The sequence below is a fragment of the Engystomops pustulosus genome, chromosome 8, assembly GCF_040894005.1.
Source record: "Engystomops pustulosus chromosome 8, aEngPut4.maternal, whole genome shotgun sequence".
Lineage (NCBI taxonomy): Eukaryota > Metazoa > Chordata > Amphibia > Anura > Leptodactylidae > Engystomops > Engystomops pustulosus.
Window position 1 is genome coordinate 87,408,154 of NC_092418.1, and position 25,221 is coordinate 87,433,374.

General features: G+C 42.7%; 1 protein-coding gene across 2 annotated transcripts in view; it reads left to right on the forward strand.

The window, feature by feature from the left end:
* PDE11A (phosphodiesterase 11A) overlaps positions 1-25,221 on the forward strand; it is a 372,295-nt gene that overhangs the window by 60,158 nt on the left and 286,916 nt on the right. For both annotated transcript variants that reach the window (XR_011849439.1, XM_072121624.1), the window contains exon 2: positions 11,707-11,865. Coding sequence is in view for 1 of the 2 variants with exons in the window: in XM_072121624.1 (XP_071977725.1) it covers positions 11,707-11,865 (159 nt within the window). In the remaining variant the exon portion in view is untranslated. The remainder of the gene's footprint in view (positions 1-11,706; positions 11,866-25,221) is intronic.

The window sequence follows — 25,221 nt, forward strand, 5'->3', positions numbered from 1 at the left end:
TACACCATTATACCTTACACCATTATACAGGCTGTCAGTCATGCACTAGGGGTGTGTCTGTACCTCCCACTCATGAATAAGCTTGAACATGATAATGACTCATTGGACATTTCACAGGTCATTTGTATACAGCTTTAGAACCTCATTGCTTAAGTTTACAGGTATGTAGAGGGGCAATAAAGGGATAGAGGCAATGCTTTATAATGGCAGTTTATGAAAATATATTTAGTTTAGAGGGTTAATTTGCCTGATGGGTTCTCTTTAAGCCTTTCTAAGCCAGCATTGTACTTCATTGACCTCCACTTCTGCACATGCACGGTGAAACGAGGTTGACTCGACGGCATATTACACATACAGTAGACCAGTTGAGCCAGTATCGGTAGATAAAAAGTAAATCAAGTGGCTCCACCTCAATGACTGGTTTTAAGGTCCTAAGTTCATCCTAGTGAATTGGACTCCTTAGGTTATTGTAACTCATCATGTGTGTATGATAGTAATGCTAATTTGTTTGCTAAGAGAACATGTTGGCATTTACTTTATAGTAGGACTAGACAAATCCCAGGAACCAGTGAGTTTACTGATGGTGCCTAATTTCTTGGAACAAACTTCAATAATGTTTGTTACAAATGGCTACAAGTAAAATTGAATTGACTCCTGGAGTGGTTAAACTGGTTCTACAGCTCTTACAAACATAAACTTAATAAAAAGGCATCCAATGATTCTTGGCATGATTCATATAGATTCCTACAGAAACCACCAGCTTTCACATGTAGTCCGTTTTCTTGTAATTGTATAGGTGGATAACTTAGGTCTCTATTTTGTGTGATGGATTCATTCTTACTGACTTTTTCCTGACTTGGCTGTAATCTCATGTCCTGTCCTACTTCTAGCTAATTGAAGTCAAAGGATCTCATGTTTTTGTGGATTGCTTTACACATTTTTTTCCGTCCATTTTTTGCATTCTGCTGCTACAACGACCGTGGCCCAAAAAATCATCAATTGACCAAGTTTTAATAGGGACAAGAAGCAGAATACCGTTTTGCAGAATTTTTCCTCTGTCCGTAAATTAGGACTTGTAGGGCCACATTTATCACTTTAAGTGTAGTAGTTGCACCTAAATTCTGGCACACTGTTTTGCCAGAATTATCACAAGCTACAACCATCTGTGATAAGGTAATTTCCTGCCTCTTATTAATCACTTTACTTTAACACAGTTTAGGCACAATTTTGGCGCAGTTAAGGCGCAATGTTAGATTCAGGCACTTACATGTGATCCTGCTACAAGCTCCTCTCTGCTTCTCCCACATCCCAGAATGAAGATAACACTCACAGCAGCACCCAGGTGTGTGACACCCAGCACCCAGTGATCTCCTCAGCAGGGGGTTCTCCTGGAGGGGATCCCCCAGTGCTGATCTCCTGCTGCACCCCTGTAATTCTGCACAGTATCCCCCTCAGATACTGTGCAGAATTACATGGGGAACACTTGTATGTAGTATCTGCAACATTCTGCAAATTTCTGCAAAGTTCTCTTCTCTTTTGCTTTGAGCTGAGGGTTTTGCAGAATGTTTTGTAAATAGAATGTGATGAACTGTAAATAGAGTCTGCAGCTCCTGTGTGCAGAGTATCTCATATCTGTATTATATGTACTAGTGTCTGCAGTGTCTGGCTGAGCTTTGCTGCTAGAAATGAGCTGTTCTGCAAAGGGGCTCAGTGCTTTCTTCTCAGATAACGCCACCTTCGGGCTGGAGTGTTTTTGCGCCCGTTTTTGCGCCTAAATGAAAACGTTGCAAGTGATGAATATCATTAGGCGCAGCAAAACATCTGGATTGGTAAGATAGATGAGGGAAAGCTGGTTATTTTTGCTGCGCGGCTAGTTTGGCGTTTAGTCGCAAAAATGGTGCAAAAACGGTGCGCCTGAATGAAAAGGCGCAAAAACAACAGAAAAAATGAGTGATACATGTGGCCCGTAGTTTTTAGTCTGTTCACTCCTTCCATGTCTGCAAAAACATAGTAAAAAGTAAAAGTCCTAGTTTGCGGAACAAGGAAAAAGATATTCATGTAAAAGGGTCTGGAAACAGAAGTACAATAAAATCCAATTAAAGTCAGAGGCTGTAAGCCAAAATACATATGTGTGAATGAGGTTCTATAGAATGACGATTATTCTTACTAATACCGCTCTGTTCCAGAGTGTAGACACTTACATCTCATTTACCACCTTCATGCATTCAGTTGCTTTAGTCTATAATTAAAGTTTTTTGCAGGCCCAGGAGTGAAATATGGCTTTATCGGATTATCTGACATTAAATGAGAGGTAATTACTGGGTATTCAACAAGCTTGGGGAGCGGTACTGAAGTGGAGAGCATATCTCCTCGGAATTGTGAAAACTATCAATTCAGAAGACTGGAAAACTTTGTTGATAACCCCTTTTGGCTAATGGTTTTTTCTTTTTAGGTGTTTATGATGATTTATTCTGAGCTGCAAATTGGATGAACGTCAGAAATAACTTGAGCAGTGTGGAAACCATCTAGGAGGAGAATATCATGTCTAGTATGAAAAATAGAATTACAGTTTACCATCATTTGTCACCATAGTTCAGTCCAGGTTATAAATGTCAGTGACCAAGTAGCTGCGAGTAGAGGCGTGGGTTAAATGGTGGTAGCAGCTATAGCAGCTGCTACGGGGCCTGCAGTGTTAGGGGGCCCCATCATCCAACCTGACACAGTAAAGAATGGATGATGTGCACCATGTATATACATATTATTATACATATTATTATATACATATTATTCTGCTTATTGTATGCTATAATATGTATATATTACATATATGTGATGTATAAATGCTGTATATGTGTATACAGTGTGTGGTGTGTATATATACTGCATTATGCTGTATTTGTGTATATATGCTGTACGTTTGTTTATGGCACTGTATGTGTGCATATGTCGATATATGAGTGGATGAGTGTACAAATGTGTGATTGTAACTCACATGTGTGAGTTTACAAAAATGTATATTTTTCAAGTTGGAAGGGGGCCCCATTTAGAAGCCTGCTAAGGAGCCTTGCCTCTCCTAGTTACATTCCTAGGAGAATGTAACTAGGGCAGTGGAGGGTGCTGAAGCTGAAGCTCGAATGGGCACAGATGTAGCACTGTAAAGCATTGTTTTCCTGGTAAATGTAGCATTATTTGAACAAGGTATGACACTATTATTGTTCCATAATTCTTTTATGCGATAAGACTGCACTTTTTGTTACTTTTAGTCAAGTAAATGTTAGCGGGCCAGCATAACCTAGCCGCTGCTAAAGAAAAAGCTAATGAGAAAATAAGTTGTACTTGAACATAAATCAGTCTGCGGAAGATACAGAATGTGTGAGATAAATCTATCTCCCCAACTGCCTGCGTTTTGGGAAGTGATTTTATTTTAATTTTCTTCAAAAAGATAATTCTGATAATGAACGGCTAATCTAATGATGCTCAAATTTAGAGTTAGAAATTAATGCATATTGAAATGTCTTGCCTCCAGAGCTCTCAGGAGACTGAACACTGTAATTATCAAAGTGGGAATTCAGAGTAACTCCTCCACTTCTTTGATGAACATCAGCTACAGTCATGTGTATTATGAAGATACTAATAAAGGACAAAAATATATTTCGTGACTGTATGTAGGTAGGTAGGTAGGTAGATAGAAAATGTAGAACACAAACTCACAAGGCTTTTATGGTCACTTACTTCTATACTGTATATCTGATGCAAGAAAATGCTTCCTCTCTACTTACCTGGCTTTCTTCTTTATTCCCCTCGCTCTTAAAGGGAACCTGTTATCCGTAGTCCTTTTTTTGCCTCCCCTAAATCCCCATAGAGAATAGTGTCAATATTGGCAAAGAGTCTTTATAGTAAAGCTGGCTTTTTCTGAAAAAAAGATGTTAAATTTTACCTTTCTGTAGTAGTTTATGTGAAGCTGTGTCTCTAGTGGGAGTGGCCAGTGAGTAGTGGTTTGCCATTCACTCTCGGGAAACCGCTCCGTCTTGCATCAGTTTAAAATGTAAAAAATCTCCCATGTCCCCCCATATTTTAAAAAAATTGATTTTAGAAAGGTGGAGGTCATGGATAACAAATATAAGAAGATCGTCACAGTTACGGTACCCGGGTCTATCGGTAAATTTCCCTATTTTATCATACTTAATTTTGGTGGTAGATTTCCTTTAAAATATTCACTCTCTTTCATTATTGGGGCAATGGGCTAATATGAATAATTCTGGTAATCTTAATTGACCTAAAACAGGAAAGGTTTATTCTGATTTTTTCATCTCTGCTCAACTCGTTACCTTCAACTTCTTATTCTTTTCCTGTGTTTCAAAGTACAGGTGGTCCCCTACTTCAGAACATTTGACTTACAGACAACCCCTAGTTACAAACGGACCTTTGGTGATTGGTAATTTACTGTACTTTAGCCCAAGGCTACAATTACCGACAGTAACAGTTATCACAGGTGTCTGTAATGAAGCTTTATTGTTAATCCTGGTTCTTATGACAATGCAGCATTTTTAAAATCCAATTGCCACAGAGACAAATTTTTTTGGGTAATTGCAATTATAAAATACACAGTTCTGACTTGCATACAAATTCAACTTAAGAACTAACCTACAGAACCTAAACAGAATCTTGTACGTAACCCGAGGTCTTTTTTCAACCATATAAAGTATGTAACTATGTAACTACGTGCTCTTGTAGAATTTGTAGCACAATGTCACATGAGTATTGTAATGTATTCGTAAGCTTCTTTAATTATGATCATGTCACAATAGTATTTATCTTTTGTCTGTCGTTCATTCTAATGATGTGACAGTAGTGTTAGTATTGATCTGTTGGCTGTGATTTGATGATGTCACAGTAGTGTTAGTATTGATCTGTTGGCTGTGATTTGATGATGTCACAGTAGTGTTAGTATTCATCTGTCGGCTGTGATTTGATAATGTCACAGTAGTGTTAGTCTTCATCTGGTGGCTGTGATTTGATGATGTCACAGTAGTGTAAGTATTCATCTGTTGGCTGTGATTTGATGATGTCACAATAGTGTTAGTATTCATCTGGTGGCTGTGATTTGATGATGTCACAGTAGTGTTAGTATTCATCTGTCGGCTGTGATTTGATGATGTCACAGTAGTGTTAGTCTTCATCTGTTGGCTGTGATTTGATGATGTCACAATAGTTTTAGTATTCATCTGGTGGCTGTGATTTGATGATGTCACAATAGTGTTAGTATTCATCTGGTGGCTGTGATTTGATGATGTCACAGTAATGTTAGTATTCATCTGTTGGCTGTGATTTGATGATGTCACAGTAGTGTTAGTCTTCATCTGGTGGCTGTGATTTGATGATGTCACAGTAGTGTTAGTCTTCATCTGGTGGCTGTGATTTGATGATGTCACAGTAGTGTAAGTATTCATCTGTTGGCTGTGATTTGATGATGTCCTAGTAGTGTTAGTACTGATCTGTTGGCTGGGATTTGATGATGTCCCAGTAGTGTTAGTATTGATCTGTTGGCTGTGATGTGATGATGTCACAGTATTGTTAGTATTCATCTGTTGGCTGTGATTTGATGATGTCACAGTACTGTTAGTATTCATCTGTTGGCTGTGATTTGATGATGTCACAGTAGTGTTAGTACTGATCTGTTGGCTGGGATTTGATGATGTCCCAGTAGTGTTAGTATTGATCTGCTGGCTGTGATGTGATGATGTCACAGTAGTGTTAGTATTGATCTGCTGGCTGTGATGTGATGATGTCACAGTATTGTTAGTATTCATCTGTTGGCTGTGATTTGATGATGTCACAGTACTGTTAGTATTCATCTGTTGGCTGTGATTTGATGATGTCACAGTAGTGTAAGTATTAATTTGTTGGCTGTGATTTGATGATGTCACAATACAGTTTCGTCATACTCTTAGGGTGTTTTCTATTGTGTTAATGTTACAGTGACTTTTGTCTGTATAGCTTGGCTGTGTTCAATTTCGCAATAGTTGTTGTCTTTATAGTTTGTGATAAGGATGTAGCATGTGTCAGCACCCCTTGTTCAATTGGATGTGTTCAATGTCACATCAGTAATCGGATGTATTTTTTAAGATGTGTTCAATTATAATGTTGTCACAATAGTATTTATCTTTATCTGTTGGCTGTTGTTCAGGTTGACGATGTCACAACAATGCTAAAATTCACCTGTAGGCTTTCATTTAATGGTTTCACATTGGTATGTACATAAGTGGACTGTCTTTCATGATCAATGATGTCACAATAGTTTTTAACTTTATCTTTTGTGACATCATGTTTGCGATGTCACAATAGTGTTAATATTCACCTTTTGGCTTTCATTTGATGATGTCACATTAGTATTTATCTTTATCTCTTGGCTGTTGTTCATTTTGATGACAATAGTGTTCATATTGATCCATTGGCTGTGATTTGATGATGTCACAATATTAATGACTGGCTCCTATCATTTAGTATCTTTTGTAGGTCGCACTCAGCAATAAAACATCTCAAAATTTTTTCCTTTTGCTTCATGTAAGGATTTTGGATTATATTAAAGCAGCTAGTCACGTTTTAGAAGCACCTGGACCAATGTCCATTTTTAGTTTTAGTTTTTATATGAGTTTTTTTCAAGACGCATAAAAAGAACGCTGAGGTCTCTCACATCTCTCATACTGCCACAATAGTGTTTGTTTTTATCCCTTGGCTGCGTTCCATTGTGATGATGTCACAGCATTTTTTTTTTTCATTCATAGGCTGTTTTCTATTGTGTTGCGCTGAAAATAATGTTTCTCTTGATTCATTTTATTTTGGGATGTCGTTACTATATTGTTTGCTTTTAAGCCTTCATTTTTTATGTAATTCGATAATTTTATCATGGTTTGAATTTGTCTTTGTTATGATATTTCAGGTGTTAGTTAAGTTTTTATTTGTGCTCTAAAGCGAAGGTCACTTTTCCTTGTCCCAACTGTCTTCTTCATGGGCCTGACTAATTTTGTAGCAGACATAGGGGCTGCTGCAGGGTCCAAGTTTTCTCACGCCTCCCGAAGAATCAGCAAGCGAAACGTGCGTCGGGGCGAGGGGATAGCAGCAGCTGATTGCAGAAGTAGTGATTCTCATATCGTTAATGCATATTCTGTTACGACTTTATATACAGTGTGATCTTTATATTGGCAATATCTGTTTCTTTATGACTTTATGCACAATACAATGGAATTTTCCAAAAAAAACCTTAAAAACATGTAGAGTCATACATTAAGAGCTATTACGGAAATATATAATTCAGCTCCCTCTTGCTACAGTTTGGTCCGTCCCTCTAAAATTAGTCAATTATTATGCAATAAATATTTCTTATTTTTTTTATTAACAAAAGTGGTTGAGTTCCTTATGTTTTGGTGAAGTATGTCATGGGCCTAACTAATGCTGTAGCAGACATAGGGGCAGCTGCAGGGTCCAAGTTTTCACAAGGTCCCTGCAGGCTAGACTAGTAATCACACAGTTGTGAAGAATGAAGCTTTACTGTATATAGAGCTTTCCCAACAGTCGTCTTCATTCTGCGTAAACATCTGTAAGGTCGATCAGGAAAACAGCATTGTAGATACCCTCTAACACATTACAATGTATCCTTTACAAGGTAAATTACCTGTACCAGACCGCACCTGCACCTGTTTGTTTATATAGCAGGTACAGCCGGCAATTACTGGCAATTCTCAGGTGTTTGTCACTGCTGGGACACACTGTGTATTGGCACCGAGAGGCCCAAGACATGCAACAATCTGTATTACAGTCTGTTCTATTCATGCTTAAACGAAAAAGGGGGGGGGGGGCAGCAAACCACAATTCTGCTATCGGACCCAGCATTTTACAGTTACCCCTCCACCCTTATGCCTTGGCTGTTTTCTAATTTGATGTGGTCCCTATAGTAGTTAGTTTCCTTCTTATTTAGAGTTTCTCCGGCTTTGTCACCTTTGTACTTGTGTTTATGCCAAGGTTATTTTCATTAAATCAGCACCCTCCTCCCCTTACCTGACTGCAATATACAAAATAGAAGTGCAATAATCAAGGTAAAGTCATATGCCTGCAATGAAGGTATAATATTTACTGTTAGATTTCTTTATCTCTGTGTGCTTTTATCAATCACTTGATAGCTTATCACAGCATCACATAGGCAGCTAGAAAAATGTACCATCTCTGTGGACGGTGTAAGGATCCTTCTTTCTACATCGTCAAATCTAAGGACTTTACACATACATTCAGGAGGCAGAGCTATCATATTCTGACCTATTATTGCGTGATAGAAGTGTGCCTAATGATCACTCTGTTAGCACCCCACCACATGGGCAGCTGGAAACTGAACTATCTCTGTGGACAGTGTGATGATCCATCTTTCTATATTCTTCTACAAATCTAAAAAACATATAAATGAGTTCAAGAGGCCAAGCTGTCATAATTTTCACTATAACTGTGTGTATAATGATCGCAGCATCAGATACCATCTCGGTGGGCAGTGTGATGAGCCTTCTCCTCCTAAAAACCTAACAAACATATGTGTAGCTTTAGGAGGCTGAGCTTTCATATTCTACATAACTATGTGATAGGCATTTGTGCTCTGCCCACATAGAGTCTGTGTGATTCAGTCCATATGTATGGGAAAGCTGTCATAGCAATGGATCGCAATCACTTAGTTGGCTTGACCGGTGGTGCTAGTGTTAGCGGTGAATGTGTGCTGCATAATGCAGCAAACACCCGCTGTGTATGGTGGTGGGTACAGCCCATAAACCCTCCCCATAAGCTCCCTGTGCTTCTGGGTGGGACATCGGCGGTGCCAGAGGAGGTAAGTACACGTTTATTATCCCTAAATAGCCCGCGCCAGCGCGGTCCTAAATTATTAGTTAAATCAGGTAACCCCTTTAAGCTGAATATTCATGAGACTGGTCACAATTCATGAAATCTACCATCAAAATCCATCATGATAAATCAGCGACACTTACTCATAGATCTGGTCCCTTTAACTGTGGTAATTACCTTATATACTCGAGTATAAGCCTAGTTTTTCAGCACAAAAAATGTGCTGAAAAACCCAAACTCGGCTTATACTCGAGTCAAAAAAATAAATAAATCAAAACTCGCCTTTCTGGCGGCACCTGTAGATCTTCTGTGCGATCCATTCGGTATTGTTGTGCTGCACAACGGGGAAGGTGGGGGGCTATATACACTGGGGCAGGGGCTGGCAGGCTATATACGGTGGGGCAGGGGCTGGCAAGCTATATACACTGGGGCAGGGGCTGGCTGGCTACATACTGGAGAGGCTGTGACTAATGCATTTCCCACCCCCGGCTTATACTCGAGTCAAAAGGTTTTCACCGTTTTTTGTGGTAAAATTAGGGGCCTCGGCTTATACTCGAGTATATACGGTGTCTTATGTTTGTTATCAATAACATCATTTCTTCTAAAATCAACTTTTAAAATTATGAAAATGAGCGGGAAAGGTTCTTGGGGGTGCTACCATAACTCCTCCCTGCTATATCGTTTGAGGCAGTTGTAATGTGCAGGTGCATGTCCCTCCCTCCCCAGCTCCCTCAGTACTTTCACCCTCCCTCAGCCTGCTGTAATCTCACACAGTGGGAGGAGGGAAGTGCTCCTGCACAGTGTAATATCCTGTGAAGCTACAGCACATTAGCTCATTAGCATTATTTCTAAGGCCATGGGTAACAAATATTAGATGATTACCACAGGTACACTGCCTGGATCTATGAGTAAGTGTCCCATGCTTGATTTTGATGGTCTTTATGTTAATGAGATAAGATCTGTGCTGCAGAGGATCTCATACTGCTTCTCTAAAATATCACATGGAAAGGGTGCATCTGCAAAGTGTGAATACAAATGAAGGAAAGAGAAGACAAACGACTCACAAATAACCAAATATGTTTTTGAGCCAATAGTCTGTACAATGCAATAAAAAAGTTGACCCCAAATGAGAAAATAGACAACAAATTCTAACAATATCGCAAAAATGTTTGTCTTTATCCGGCTGTGGTTATTTAAGAATAGTGTTTGAGTTTATTTTTAGAATGTTTTTATTGTGATGATGTCACAGTAGCTTTAGCATAATCCATTGGTTTATATCTTAGTGATGATGTCACATAGGTGTTTGGCATTATTAGTCAGTTGTTATTTTGTTTATTAGGTCCCAGTGCCGGTTGTCTTATTGGGGGCTATTTTCTATCATCGTGCTGTCACAGTAGTTTTAGTCCTTGTTTCATTTAACACGGTCCCTAGGGCAGGTTTCTTTGTCATGATGAAACATTAGTGGTTGTCTTTATTTTTTGGCTATGTTATCTTTTGTTTTTCCACTTTGATGGTATTTTTATGTGTTTTCATTGTTTGGCTGTGTTATGTCACAACAATGTTTCTCTTTTTTCCAAGGCTGCTTATGAATATGTTGCTGTTACAGTAATGTCTTTTTTGTAGACTTATTTTCTATATATTTTTTTATGTTTGTGGGACAGGACAGTGTAAATGGAACATATCATTTCAGTACTACACTTTTTTGGTGTTTTTTTTCCACTGAAATATTGACATTTAATGTACAGGCTTAATGTATACAAGAGCTTTCTGATTTATATAACTAATGACATATCCATCAATAGTTGATCAAAGTGGTAGCAACCCCCTCCGATGAGGTGTTATACACTAAGGATGAATCCTAAAGAACACAGCTCCATTTGTAGTTCACAGGTAGTGAGAACTTGAGCTTCCGAGGGAAATGTGGTTTATATTAATAATGATCTTTATATAGTTATATAATTGCAATTCTCATTCATTACTATCTCCACAAGGTCCACCCTGTCCATTCTTTTAGCCACATATCACCTCTATCGAGTTTAGCACAAAATTTTAAGTGTTAAAAGATTAAAAATGATTGCATTAAAACTGAAACTTGTCATGCTAAAAACAAGCCCTGAGGAAAACAAAAAGGAAGGGCTCAAAAAAGGTTGGTAATGAAGTGGTAATTAGTAGTGATAGATCTGGGGCACCTTTACCTAGAAAGACGAAAACTTCACAAAAAGTGCTCTTTCCGTGTATAATGCTGCGTCGGATTCATAAATATCATGCGCCAGACATCATGAATTCTTTCGCTTCCCCCAGAGTTCACCAACTTTTATGTGGTCCACCTTTAACATAGGGCAAGCGACACAATTTGCATGTCAAATCTCATATTGTGGTCTCCCTCTTATTCCACCGTCTTATAGTGGCCCTTCTCATCTCGCCCTCATATTGTGGCCCTTAATTTCCCCCTCATATTGTGGGCACTCTCTCGTCACCTCTCTCCTTCCTCTGCTGTTGCTGCTATGTGCTGCTGTGATGCCAGCAGGTAGGTTGATGTCAACTTATAGTGCCAGCCTGCCAATGAGTCTGCTGCACATAGGGCCAGAGGCAGCAGGTGTCCGTTGTGGCGGGTCGGGGTTGCCCTGGTATACTAGTTGGTCAGTCCGACCTTGTACAGAATAATATACAACAAAAATGAAATATTGAATAAATAAAAATGATATATATAGAATAATTTATAACAAAAAATCTATAAATAATGAAATTTAAAGGAATAACTGAATATATAATATAAAATCCATTGCAGTTTTTTGTTATATTTTAGATTAATATTCCTCTCTCTTGTAGGACAGAAGATTCAGTGATGAAATAGACAAACTAACTGGATATAAGACAAAGTCTTTGTTGTGTATGCCGATACAGAATAGTGATGGGGAAATTATCGGTGTCGCCCAGGCCATAAACAAGACCCCTGGAGGAGCCCCGTTTACGGAGGACGATGAAAAAGTAGGACTGACTTTTTGCTAAATTTACATTTTAGCTTCTGCAAAGATAGTAAATGTGTGAGATATAATTTCTAAGCATATGTTACCAACTATAAGTTATTTCTGTGTGTAAATATATAAATCATTCTAAATTCCACCACTGTATCTGGGAATGGAGCCATCTGAGTCATTTGTAAAGGACATTTGTGTTGTATGTAATAATGTACAGATTTTTTTCAACATTTTTTTTTATTTATTTTTTCATTATGTGCTGGCTAAAAGGAAATGTACCACTGGTAAAAACTATTAAAAATGTATATAAACTCAAGGTTGGTTTTAAAGATCCAAAGATGAAAAAGATGGTCGAAATTTAACCCTTAAAGGAAACCTACCATCACGGATCTACCAAATAAGGTAGATCCGATGGTAGGTTGCTGCTAAGGTTCTCACAATTTTTTCTCAAAATTTTATTGTATATCCATTACATTCAGTATCTCAGTATTTCATATAAAATCCATATCTTTAATATATGTAAATGATCAGCAGAGACTACTGGGGTGTGGAGTAGCCCCTCCTTAGAGCAGGAGTAAAGGCTACTCAAAGCCCCAGTAGTCTTTGTCAATCCTGCCTACCAGTGCGTCTTCAGCTCTCTCCCCCCTTCAGCTGCGCGGCCTTGTCTCCAATATGCGCATGTGCCAAATTCATTCTCTTCTATTGTGCATGCGCATATCTCCAGCTTTGGGACAAGGCCACCCTGCTGAAGGAGGGATCACCATATTTTCTCAGGATGGACCTCACCTCAAGTATGGTCTGAACTTTCCTTTCTTATGTGTCTATTCCCTTCTTTGTCCACATTAATGAAGAATGAAAACTGCTTGTTATTACACATCTTAGGTCCTAGAACTAATTCAATTTTATATTTTGAAAACTATAACTTTTTTCCTGTGAGCATCTATTATGAGGAAGAAGAGCTAACAGTACAAGTCATTACTGCATTTGGGCCAGCTCTCATTTATCTCTATTTACCTGGAACGATCGTTGGAAAAGTAGGAGCCTGAATTATACTTTGTGTGATTATTCTTTATTCATATAGTTCCATTATTTTGGGCAGATTTGCTGCAAACATTTAATATTTTTTTCTATTACATAAAATATGCCAACATGTGAGCATTTTGCTTGTTTATTGCCCAATGAGGAGCCAATTATTGGGAACAACCATTCCCAGGAATATAGCTTGCTGATAATTTTCACAATCATTGGCCTATTTTCAGTTACATCTTGTCATCAGATATCGATAACCATTCATCCCTTTATCTACTGCATTTCAGAAAATGTAATGTATCCCTTTTCCACCAGATAAATTATAAATCATGGGAGGATCCACAGTTATTCACAGATTATGGGACTGCAAGACTCCTGTGAATGGAGCAACGGTGTTCTATTGACTTCTATGGGTAGTCCCATGGCAGGGTTTTAATTAAGACTACAATGGGCACTGGGTCTGTATGACAATTTTGGGACAAAATCTTTTTTAAGGGTTTGATATTTTAAGTGTTTAAGATATGTTATGTTTTGTACAAGAACTAGGCTTCTCAGGAAAAGAGTGTTCCTTCTGTTGGCTTTCAGTTCTGTAGTTTAAAGGGGTTTTCCCACCAATCAAGATATTCCCAATCTACAGGATAGGGCCTACCTTGCTGATCGGTGGGGGTCTCATTGAGGAAACCTCTACAGGTCACAAGAACGGGGGGGGGGAGGTGGGTCTGATGGGGTCCATTAAACCCCTTTTTGCTCCCAGAATGTAATGAAGCAGACGTCTGTGCATGTCCGTTCTGCTGCGTTCATCTCTATGGAGCTGATGGAGATTGCTGAAGTGCAGTTTGCCCCTTTAGTGTGCAGAGGGCGCCAGATTCATAAATTGGGGTGCCCGTTTTTCATGATTTTAGCACTCCCTACACTGCCCTTTAACATGGGGCGTGTGACACACTTCTGTGGGACTTTGCATGTTAAATGTGGTGCATTGGTTCGACAGTGCAGTGGAACACTCATTTCAATTAAGAAATTTGTGTCGCATGAAGAAAAGTGCAGTCGAGACACAAAAGGGTCACGTGCGACACATATGTGGCTTGGGCACTTCTTAAATACCTGTGCAAGCAGTTTTCACTAAATGCGCTCCTATTTGTGCTGAGAGCCTGCACACAGCTATAGTAAAACTATGGCTAAACTAGAGGTCCTTTCTTTATTGTGTCTATAGGGCAATATCATATTTGGTTGGTTCTTTGGGTAGCAATATGCCCAAACCACCCATATTACAAGTAACTACTGCCTTCAGGGGGTGATTTTCACGGCCCTTTTTCCTAATCATTGGGCTCCTGTGCTAAGAATATAAGTTACTGTCATAGGACAACCCCTTTGAGAAAATGTGTTCTAGAAATGATGGCTAATTTAAAGGGCCAGACCCTTCATTTAACAAAGGTTCCCTAATAGAGATGAGCGAACACTAAAATGCTCGGGTACTCGTTATTCGAGACGAACTTTTCCCGATGCTCGAGTGCTCGTCTCGAATAACGAACCCCATTGAAGTCAATGGGAGACTCGAGCATTTTTCAAGGGGACCAAGGCTCTGCACAGGGAAGCTTGGCCAAACACCTGGGAACCTCAGAAAAGGATGGAAACACCACGGAAATGGACAGGAAACAGCAGGGGCAGCATGCATGGATGCCTCTGAGGCTGCTTAAACGCACCATTATGCCAAAATTATGGGCAACAGCATGGCCATGACAGAGTGACAGAATGAAGCTAGATAGCATCTAAAACATGCAATAATTGACCCTGACACTATAGGGGACGGCATGCAGAGGCAGCGGCAGCAGGCTAGAGAGTGTCATGGCGACATACCCTAAATGGACTCAGGCTTCAAACCAATGGGTGGCAGAGAGGAACCAAAGGAGGTGAGCAAGAAGTGCTCAAATAATATCGGTACATGATAAAAGTTTGCCAGTATATTTTGTGGATTACACAGCAGGGTGGCGACAAAGTTAACATGGAAGCCATGAAAACAACCCAAAATTCTGCCTGACACAGCTCGTTTGATAAGGGGACCATGTATGGAGGCAGTGAACTAGTAGTAGATTAAAGGTGCTGCAGTTAAAACTATGTTAGTTGGATCTTGGCATGGAGCTGGCGCTCCGCTGCCAGGCGAGCTTTCGCCAATCCAAGCCCCTGTCTCTAGGCTACTCCCCAAACAGCACTTCTAAGAACCTTTTGTATAAGATCAAGTGTAGTAGCGTTCTTATAAGTTTAGGATATGCCGGGTGAGGGGAATGTAAACAGATGCGCAAGAAGCGCATGATGCGCATGGAGCTGGCGCTCCGCTGCCAGGCGAGCTTTCGCAAATCCAAGCCCCTGTCTCTAGGCTACTCCCCAAACAGCACTTTTGTATAAGATCAAGTGTAGTAGCGTTCTTATAAGTTTAGGATATGGCGGGTGAGGGGAATGTAAACAGATGCGCAAGAAGCGCTGAAATAATATCCCTAAATGGTAAAAGTTTGCAAGTATATTTTGTGGATTACACAGCAGGGTGGCGACAAAGTTAACAACTTTGATGTGGAATCCATGAAAACAACCCAAATTTCTGCCTGACACACCTCGTTTGATAAAGGGACGATGTATGGAGGCAGCTATATGGACGACTTTTGGAGGTAGGAATGGAGACAACGTGTGGAGGCTGCTATGGAGACAATTTAATTTGGATAGTGCCTGTATGTGGCAGTCCCAAACATTTTTCAAACCAGAGGAGCAGGTAGGTGGCCCTCCAGTAAAATGGGATAGATTGAGTGCCTGTATGTGGCAGTCCCAAAAATTGTTCAAACCAGAGGAGCAGGTAGGTGGCCCTCCAGTAAAATGGAATAGATTGAGTGCCTGTATGTGGCAGTCCCAAAAATTGTTCAAACCAGAGGAGCAGGTAGGTGGCCCTGCAGTAAAATGGAATAGATTGAGTGCCTGTATGTGGCAGTCCCAAAAATGTTTCAAACCAGAGGAGCAGGTAGGTGGCCCTCCAGTAAAATGGGATAGATTGAGTGCCTGTATGTGGCAGTCCCAAAAATGTTTCAAACCAGAGGAGCAGGTAGGTGGCCCTCCAGTAAAATGGGATAGATTGAGTGCCTGTATGTGGCAGTCCCAAAAATGTTTCAAACCAGAGGAGCAGGTAGGTGGCCCTCCAGTAAAATGGGATAGATTGAGTGCCTGTATGTGGCAGTCCCAAAAATGTTTCAAACCAGAGGAGCAGGTAGGTGGCCCTCCAGTAAAATGGGATAGATTGAGTGCCTGTATGTGGCAGTCCCAAAAATGTTTCAAACCAGAGGAGCAGGTAGGTGGCCCTCCAGTAAAATGGAATAGATTGAGTGCCTGTATGTGGCAGTCCCAAAAATTGTTCAAACCAGAGGAGCAGGTAGGTGGCCCTCCAGTAAAATGGGATAGATTGAGTGCCTGTATGTGGCAGTCCCAAAAATGTTTCAAACCAGAGGAGCAGGTAGGTGGCCCTCCAGTAAAATGGAATAGATTGAGTGCCTGTATGTGGCAGTCCCAAAAATTCTTCAAACCAGAGGAGCAGGTAGGTGGCCCTCCAGTAAAATGGAATAGATTGAGTGCCTGTATGTGGCAGTCCCAAAAATTGTTCAAACCAGAGGACCGGGTAGGTGGCCCTCCAGAAAAATGGAATAGATTGAGTGCCTGTATGTGGCACTCACAAAAATTGTTTCAAACAGAGGACCGGGTAGGTGGCCCTCCAGAAAAATTAAATGCATGAAGTATAGCAAGAGCCAGTGGGCCCTGTCAAAAAATAGCCATTTTCCTCTGCTTTACTGTACAAAGAGGAGGAGAAGGAGGAAAATGAGGAGGAGGAGGAGGAGTGGATCAATTATTCAGGTTGAGCTTCCTTCACCTGGTGGAGATTGGAAATTCTGAGAAATCCAGCCTTTATTCATTTTAATAAGCGTCAGCCTGTCAGCGCTGTCAGTCGACAGGCGTGTACGCTTATCGGTGATGATGCCACCAGCTGCACTGAAAACCCGCTCGGACAAGACGCTAGCGGCAGGGCAGGCAAGAACCTCCAAGGCGTACAGCGCCAGTTCGTGCCACATGTCCAGCTTTGAAACCCAGTAGTTGTAGGGAGCTGTGTGATCATTTAGGACGATGGTATGGTCAGCTACGTACTCCCTCACCATCTTTCTGTAAAGATCAGCCCTACTCTGCCGAGACTGGGGACAGGTGACAGTGTCTTGCTGGGGTGACATAAAGCTGGCAAAAGCCTTGTAAAGCGTACCCTTGCCAGTGCTGGACAAGCTGCCTGCTCGCCTACTCTCCCTCGCTACTTGTCCCGCAGAACTACGCACTCTGCCGCTAGCGCTGTCAGAAGGGAAATACTGTTTCAGCTTGTGCACCAGGGCCTGCTGGTATTCATGCATTCTCACACTCCTTTCCTCTGCAGGGATGAGAGTGGCAAGATTTTGCTTGTACCGTGGGTCCAGGAGAGTGAACACCCAGTAATCGGTGCTGGAATAAATTCTTTGAACGCGAGGGTCACGGGATAGGCAGCCTAGCATGAAATCTGCCATATGCGCCAGAGTACCAACGCGTAAGAATTCACTCCCCTCACTGGCCTGACTGTCCATTTCCTCCTCCTCCAACTCCTCCAACTCCTCTTCTTCTGCCCATACACGCTGAACAGTGAAGGACTCAACAATGGTCCCCTCTTGTGTCTCGCCAACATTCTCCTCCTCTTCCTCCTCATCCTCCTCCACCTCCACCTCCTCCGATATGCGCTGAGAAACAGACCTCAGGGTGCTTTGGCTATCAACAAGGGAATATTCTTCCCCCGTCTCTTGTGACGAGCGCAAAGCTTCCGACTTCATGCTGACCAGAGAGTTTTTCAACAGGCCAAGCAGCGGGATGGTGAGGCTGATGATGGCGGCATCGCCACTGACCATCTGTGTTGACTCCTCAAAGTTACTCAGCACCTGACAGATATCAGACATCCACGTCCACTCCTCATTGTAGACTTGAGGAAGCTGACTGACCTGACTACCAGTTCTGGTGGAAGTTGACATCTGGCAGTCTACAATCGCTCTGCGCTGCTGGTAAACTCTGGATAACATGGTCAGTGTTGAATTCCACCTCGTGGGCACGTCGCACAACAGTCGGTGAGCGGGCAGTTGGAGGCGGCGCTGCGCTGCCCTGAGAGTGGCAGCATCTGGGCTGGACTTCCTGAAATGCGCACAGATGCGGCGCACCTTCGTGAGCAAATCAGACAGATTGGGGTATGTCTTGAGGAAACGCTGCACTATCAGATTTAACACATGGGCCAGGCATGGCACATGTGTCAGTCTGCCGAGTTGCAGAGCCGCCACCAGGTTACGGCCGTTGTCACACACAACCATTCCCGGCTTGAGGTTCAGCGGTGCCAGCCACAGATCAGTCTGCGCCGTGATGCCCTGTAATAGCTCTTGGGCGGTGTGCCTTTTGTCGCCTAGGCTCAGCAGTTTGAGCACCGCCTGCTGTCGCTTAGCGACGGCACTGCTGCTGTGCCTAGAGCTACCGACTGATGGCGCCGTGCCCACGGATGGTAGTTCGGAGGAGGAGGTGGAGGAGGGGTGGGAGGAGGAGGAGGCATAGTAGGCCTGAAACACCTGGACCGAGGTAGGCCCCGCAATCCTCGGCGTCGGCAGTATATGAGCAGCCCCAGGGTCAGTCTCGGTCCCAGCCTCCACCAAGTTAACCCAATGTGCCGTCAGCGATATATAGTGGCCCTGCCCGGCAGCACTCGTCCACGTGTCCGTGGTCAGGTGGACCTTGTCAGAAACGGCGTTGGTCAGGGCACGGATGATGTTGTCTGACACGTGCTGGTGCAGGGCTGGGACGGCACATCGGGAAAAGTAGTGGCGGCTGGGGACCGAATACCGAGGGGCGGCCGCCGCCATGAGGTTGCGAAAGGCCTCGGTCTCTACTAGCCTATAGGGCAGCATCTCCAGGCTAAGCAATCTGGAGATGTGCACATTAAGGGCTTGGGCGTGCGGGTGGGTTGCACTATATTTGCGTTTCCGCTCCAGCGTCTGGGGTATGGAGAGCTGAACGCTGGTGGATGCTGTGGAGGATCGTGGAGGCGACGATGGGGTTTTTGGGCCAGGGTCCTGGGCAGGGGGCTGACTAGCAGCTGACACAGGGGAAGGAGCAGTGGTGTGCACGGCCGGAGGTGAACGGGCTTGTTGCCACTGAGTGGGGTGCTTAGCATTCATATGCCTGCGCATACTGGTGGTAGTTAAGCTAGTAGTGGTGGAACCCCTGCTGAGCCTGGTTTGGCAAATGTTGCACACCACAGTCCGTCGGTCATCCGGTGTTTCCTTAAAGAACCTCCACACTTCTGAAGATCTAGCCCTCGCCGCAAGAGCCCTCACCACGGGAGCTTCACTAGTTGACAGTGGCGCTGATGCACCAGCTCTGGCCCTGCCTCTCCGTCTGGCCCCACCACTGCCTCTTCCAACCTGTTCAGGTCGAGGACTCTCCTCCGTCTCAGAAGCACTGTGTTCACCCGGCCTCTCAACCCAGCTTGGGTCTGTCACCTCATCATCCTCCGATCCCTCAGTCTGCTCCCCCCTCGGACTTCCTGCCCTGACAACAACTTCCCCACTGTCTGACAACCGTGTCTCCTCATCGTCGGACACCTCTTTACACACTTCCACTACGTCAAGAAGGTCATCATCACCCACAGACTGTGACTGGTGGAAAACCTGGGCATCGGAAAATTGCTCAGCAGCAACCGGACAAGTGGTTTGTGACTGTGGGAAGGGTCCAGAAAACAGTTCCTCAGAGTATGCCGGTTCAAATGGCAAATTTTCCTGGGAGGGGGCAGACTGGGGGGGAGGAGGCTGAGGTGCAGGAGCTGGAGGAGTGGGGATTTCGGTGACATGGGTGGACTGCGTGGAAGACTGACTGGTGGTGGACAAATTGCTCGAAGCATTGTCAGCAATCCACGACATCACCTGTTCGCACTGTTCTGGCCTCAACAGTGCTCTACCACGAGTCCCAGTAACTTCAGACATGAACCTAGGGAGTGTAGCTCTGCGGCGTTCCCCTGCTCCCTCATCAGCAGGTGGTGTCTCACCCCGCCCAGGACCACGGCCTCTGACCCCTGCAGTAGTTGGACGCCCACGTCCCCGCCCTCGTCCTCTACCCCTAGCCCTGGGGTTAAACATTTTTAAAATGAGAGTTATAACTTTTTTTTTTTTTTTACTTTTTTTTTTTTTTTTTGTGTGTTTTTTTTGTGTTTTTTGTTTTTTTTTGTGTTTTTTGTTTTTTTTTGAGTTTTTAGAACCAAACAATCCTATCCTATTGCTATGGCTATTTTCTAGCCAAGTATCAAAGGAAGCACACTACTATGCCAGATGAGATGACACTGAGTTATTGCCTAATAGAAATCCAACCCCTACTGAATTTTGCCACTTCAGCCTTTGCTATGGATATGTGCGCCACTAAGCGCAGAACACAGCGGTCGCAAGTCTCACTACAAATTGCTCAGAATTGGCAAGTACATGCACTGCAGAAACTACAGCCACCAGCAGATCAACCAGAAATCAAATATATAGAACGCTACTGTAGGCTTCAAGAAGCTATTTGTATTCTCCTATGGCTATTTTCTAGCCAAGTATCAAAGGAAGCACACTACTATGCCAGATGAGATGACACTGAGTTATTGCCTAATAGAAATCCAACCCCTACTGAATTTTCCCACTTCAGCCTTTGCTATGGATATGTGCGCCACTAAGCGCAGAACACAGCGGTCGCAAGTCTCACTACAAATTGCTCAGAATTGGCAAGTACATGCACTGCAGAAACTACAGCCACCAGCAGATCAACCAGAAATCAAATATATAGAACGCTACTGTAGGCTTCAAGAAGCTATTTGTATTCTCCTATGGCTATTTTCTAGCCAAGTATCAAAGGAAGCACACTACTATGCCAGATGAGATGACACTGAGTTATTGCCTAATAGAAATCCAACCCCTACTGAATTTTCCCACTTCGGTCTTTGCTATGGATATGTGTGCCACTAAGAGCTAAACACAACGGTAGCAAGTCCCCCTTCTAATTCCTCACAAAATGGTAAAAGATGCAAATTAAAATAAAAAAAGTAGAACGTTATTGTAGCCCTAAGAAGGGCTGTTGGGTTCTTTGAGAATCACTCCTGCCTAACAGTAAGCTAATAGAACACCCTAACGCTTTCCCTGACCAGCAGCAGCTCTCTCCCTAGCGGCATCCAGAGACAGAATGATCCGAGCAGCGCGGCCAGCGGCTAGTCTATCCCAGGGTCACCTGATCTGGCCAGCCAACCACTGCTATCGACGTGTAAGGGTACCACGTCATGCTGGGTGGAGTGCAGAGTCTCCTGGCTTGTGATTGGCTCTGTTTCTGGCCGCCAAAAAGCAAAACGGCGGGAGCTGCCATTTTCTCGAGCGGGCAAAGTATTCGTCCGAGCAACGAGCAGTTTCGAGTACCCTAATGCTCGACCGAGCATCAAGCTCGGACGAGCATGTTCGCTCATCTCTATTCCCTAATGATAACATTATTTTTAAAAGCACTTCTCTGTAATACCACTCCCAACCTCTTTATTGTTGGCTATGATTGTTCCTCTAAAATCGATGTGATGTCTGTGTAAAGTACGAATAAACAATGTCCATTAGAGGGACAGACACTGTTCTACTGCAATCACTATGATCTGTTGCGATCCCTTTAAATTCACATTTGACCCTTCATTGCGGTATTATGGCAGATGGCGGTCTCCAGGTCTGCATTACGTTAACTTTCCATGTCTGACATCTCTAGGATAAAACCTCACAAGGTATTATTCTCATCATTCTTGTAACACATTTCCTTAAAAAAAATTGAAACTCCAGGGCCATTAGTGGAAGGCATTGACTGGTGCTATTGATTTACAAATGGCACAAGAAACTTCACGGTGTAAGATCTTCTTGCTCTCGGGAATGGGCTCATATTTGTTATTTTCATGTTCTGTTTTCAGAAAGAATTAGCTATTGCTACAAAGTGACAAAGGTGATTGAATGACAGAAGGTAATTGTTCTCAGCGGCATTCCCTGTGTATCCTATTAGTCTGTAGTCCGCCTGTGTAGACTGTGCCATCATTATATAGATGGTGAAGTGTAATATTGATTCTGTAATGACCAGAGCTGCTGTATTGGTTATATTTCCTAATGATTGAGTATAATTCTTCTGTAGTGTCAGATATAAGATATACACATAGTGCATAGACTACATATGGGAAAATCTGTATTGTAGTATAATAATAATATAGGGGAAAGCATTTATTTCCCTGAAATCCATGAAAATCTAAAGCAATTTATGCACAGTAGAGCGAAATCCACACATTTTTTGCTATATTTTAGTTCAGGGACGTAACCTAAAATGGCAGAGCCCCATAGCACACTTCAGCATTGGGCCCCTTTACCCCCTTAAAAAATATACCTATATCTATACTCACACATTTATACATTCTTACATATATTTATGCACACACATTTATGCACTGATACATATGCTGTACAATGTGCAGTGTAATATGCAATATAATAATACATATCCTCCATTCTTCGGATGCCGGGGCCTCCTGACACTGTGGGTCATATAGCAACTGCCCCATGGTCGAGGCCCCTAATTTTACCGCAAAAAAACTGGGAAAAGCTTTTGACTCGAATATAAGCCTAGAGTGGAAAATGCAATGGTCATAGCACTAGCTATGGTTTACAGCAAGCTATCCCCTGTCCCCCAGTATATAGCCAGCCCCAGGGCCAGTGCCCACACTAGCCATCCCTGAGCAAGGGCCAGGGCCAGAGCTGCTGGAGGGACCCACATAAAGCTGTACATAACAAATCCATGGGGGTGAGAGGGGCTGTATATAATGAATCCATAGGGTGTGAGGGGGGGCTTATATAAAATAACCACGAGGGGGCTGTATATAAAATAACCATGCGGGGGCTCTTTGGTATGATAAATTAGGGAATATTTAGGGAACAGGAGACTGTTTTACTTTCTGAATTTTTAATGATGCCATGTGAGTTCACTGCAAAGGGACCCACTGAGGCTCTGTCACCCAGGGGCCTACTGATACCTGGAACCAATCCTGGCCAGCTCCCGGTATGTAGCCAGCGAGTCCCATGTATATAGCCAGCTGTCTGACTGGCCCACAGTATATAGTTAGCCAGTCCTCTGTATATAGCTAGCCAGTCCCCTGTATATAGCTAGCTAGTCCCCTTTATATAGCCTGCCAGCCCCTGTATATAGCCTGCCAGCCCCTGTATATGGCCAGCCAGTTCCTGTATATAGCCAACCAGTCCCCTGTATATAGCCAGCCAGTCCCCTGTATATAGCCAGCCAGCCCTGTATATAGCCAGCCAGCCCACTGCCAGCACCCAAAATAGTGTATGCACTGCTAATGCGCATGGACCTGGTGCTGCCGGTGGGTGGGGATCAAGCCATTCTTGATGGAGTTTGCTAATTTTTACTTTCCCCAAAGTGTGGTTAGAAGTGTGTAAATATTGCGCTCATAAATGACCATAGAGTCAGCTGGTGGAATTCTATAGAAATGAAGAGGGAAACTGGAGATCAAAGGATAACACAGCAGGTTTTCAATAATTTTATTTAATTATCCATTTTTGGTGAATTGTTACTCAAGTTCTGTATGAATAAACTGTCCACCCCAAGGAAATCTCCTGAATAATGGATAGGTTTCCAGTCTAGAATAGCCTATTAAATGGGTTTATCCAGTTTTCAGTTATTGATCAACAATCCATAAGGTAGGTCATCAATATCAGATAGGTTGGGGTCTGATGCTCGAAACAGGATCTGCCAGTTGATGACACAAAGAATGAAGCGAGAGCTCTTTTCTGACCTCTTCCATCTCTGTCCTCTGCATGATGGGAACAGCTGATCGTATTGGACTTTCCTCAAATTAATGATCTCATGGATGGATCAACAATATTTTAAAGCTTAAAACCCTCTCTAATGTTTGGTTAGTGGGGGTCTGAACTTCAGGACATTTGATCAGTACAATGATGTCTACAAGGACACAGTCTTCTCCATCAACCATACATTGAAGAACTAGTTAGGGATAGAGGACCTGCCACTAAAAACATCACAGGAGCTACTTAGCCCTTAGTAAATGTGCTAGTTGTACACATCAATTGTAGTTTATAGTTCAACTTTTAAAAACTCTTCAAAAGTGTTTGTTGGATATTTCAGCCCTAGCAAAGAACTCCCAGCACTTTGTAACAGATATAGTAAAGCATTTTTAATGTAATTTCCGATATTATATTTACTCTGTTAAAAGAGAATCTGGCATTCAAATGGTTGCTGTTCTGCCACAGGTCATTAATATGAGCTCTGAGCTGTGATTGGTTACTGTAGGCAATGAGTATGACACTTATGTGTGAGGTAAGATGGATAGGGATACAGAGGTAGGGGGGATTTATCAGAAATATTTTAGGGAAAACTGTTCCAGATGCCCATGGAAACTAATCAGAGCTCAGCTGTAATTTTATAAACAGCTGTGGGAAAATTAAACTTGAGCTCATATTGAATGTCATGGGCATGGTAGCTGAGTGAGTAGCACTTCTGCCTTGCAGCACTGGAGTCCTAGGTTTGTATGTTTCCTCTGGGTCCTCCGGTTACCTCCCACACTCCAAAACATACTGTTAGGATGTTTAGATTGTGAGCCCCAAGGGGGCAGGGACCAATTTGGCAAGTACTGTGCAGCACTGCGGAATCTGTAGGCGCTATGCAAAGTAAAGAATTATTATTATTATTTATTATTCTGCTCTCAGACACTTCTGATAAATCTCTTTATAGACAAAGTGATAGTCGGAGACAGAGACAGTCACTGGAATGAGAGTGTCAGAGACAAAGACAGTCACTGGAATAAGAGTGCCCGAGACCGACAGTCACTGGAATGAGAGTGCCCGAGACCGACAGTCACTGGAATGAGCGTGCCCAAGACCGACTGTCACTAGAATGAGAGTGCCCGAGACCGACAGTCACTGAAATGAGAGTGCCCGAGACCGACTGTCACTAGAATGAGTGTGCCCGAGACCAACAGTCACTGGAATGAGCGTGCCTGAGACAGACAGTCACAGGAATGAGAGTGCTCGAGACAGACAGTCACTGGAATGAAAGTGCTTGAGACAGACAGTCACTGGAATGACAGTGCCCAAGAAAGACAGTCACTGGAATGACAGTGCTAGAGAAAGACAGTCACTGGAATGAGATTGCCAGAATGAGAGACAGATGAGACGGTCAGTGACAGAGACAGTCTATATCT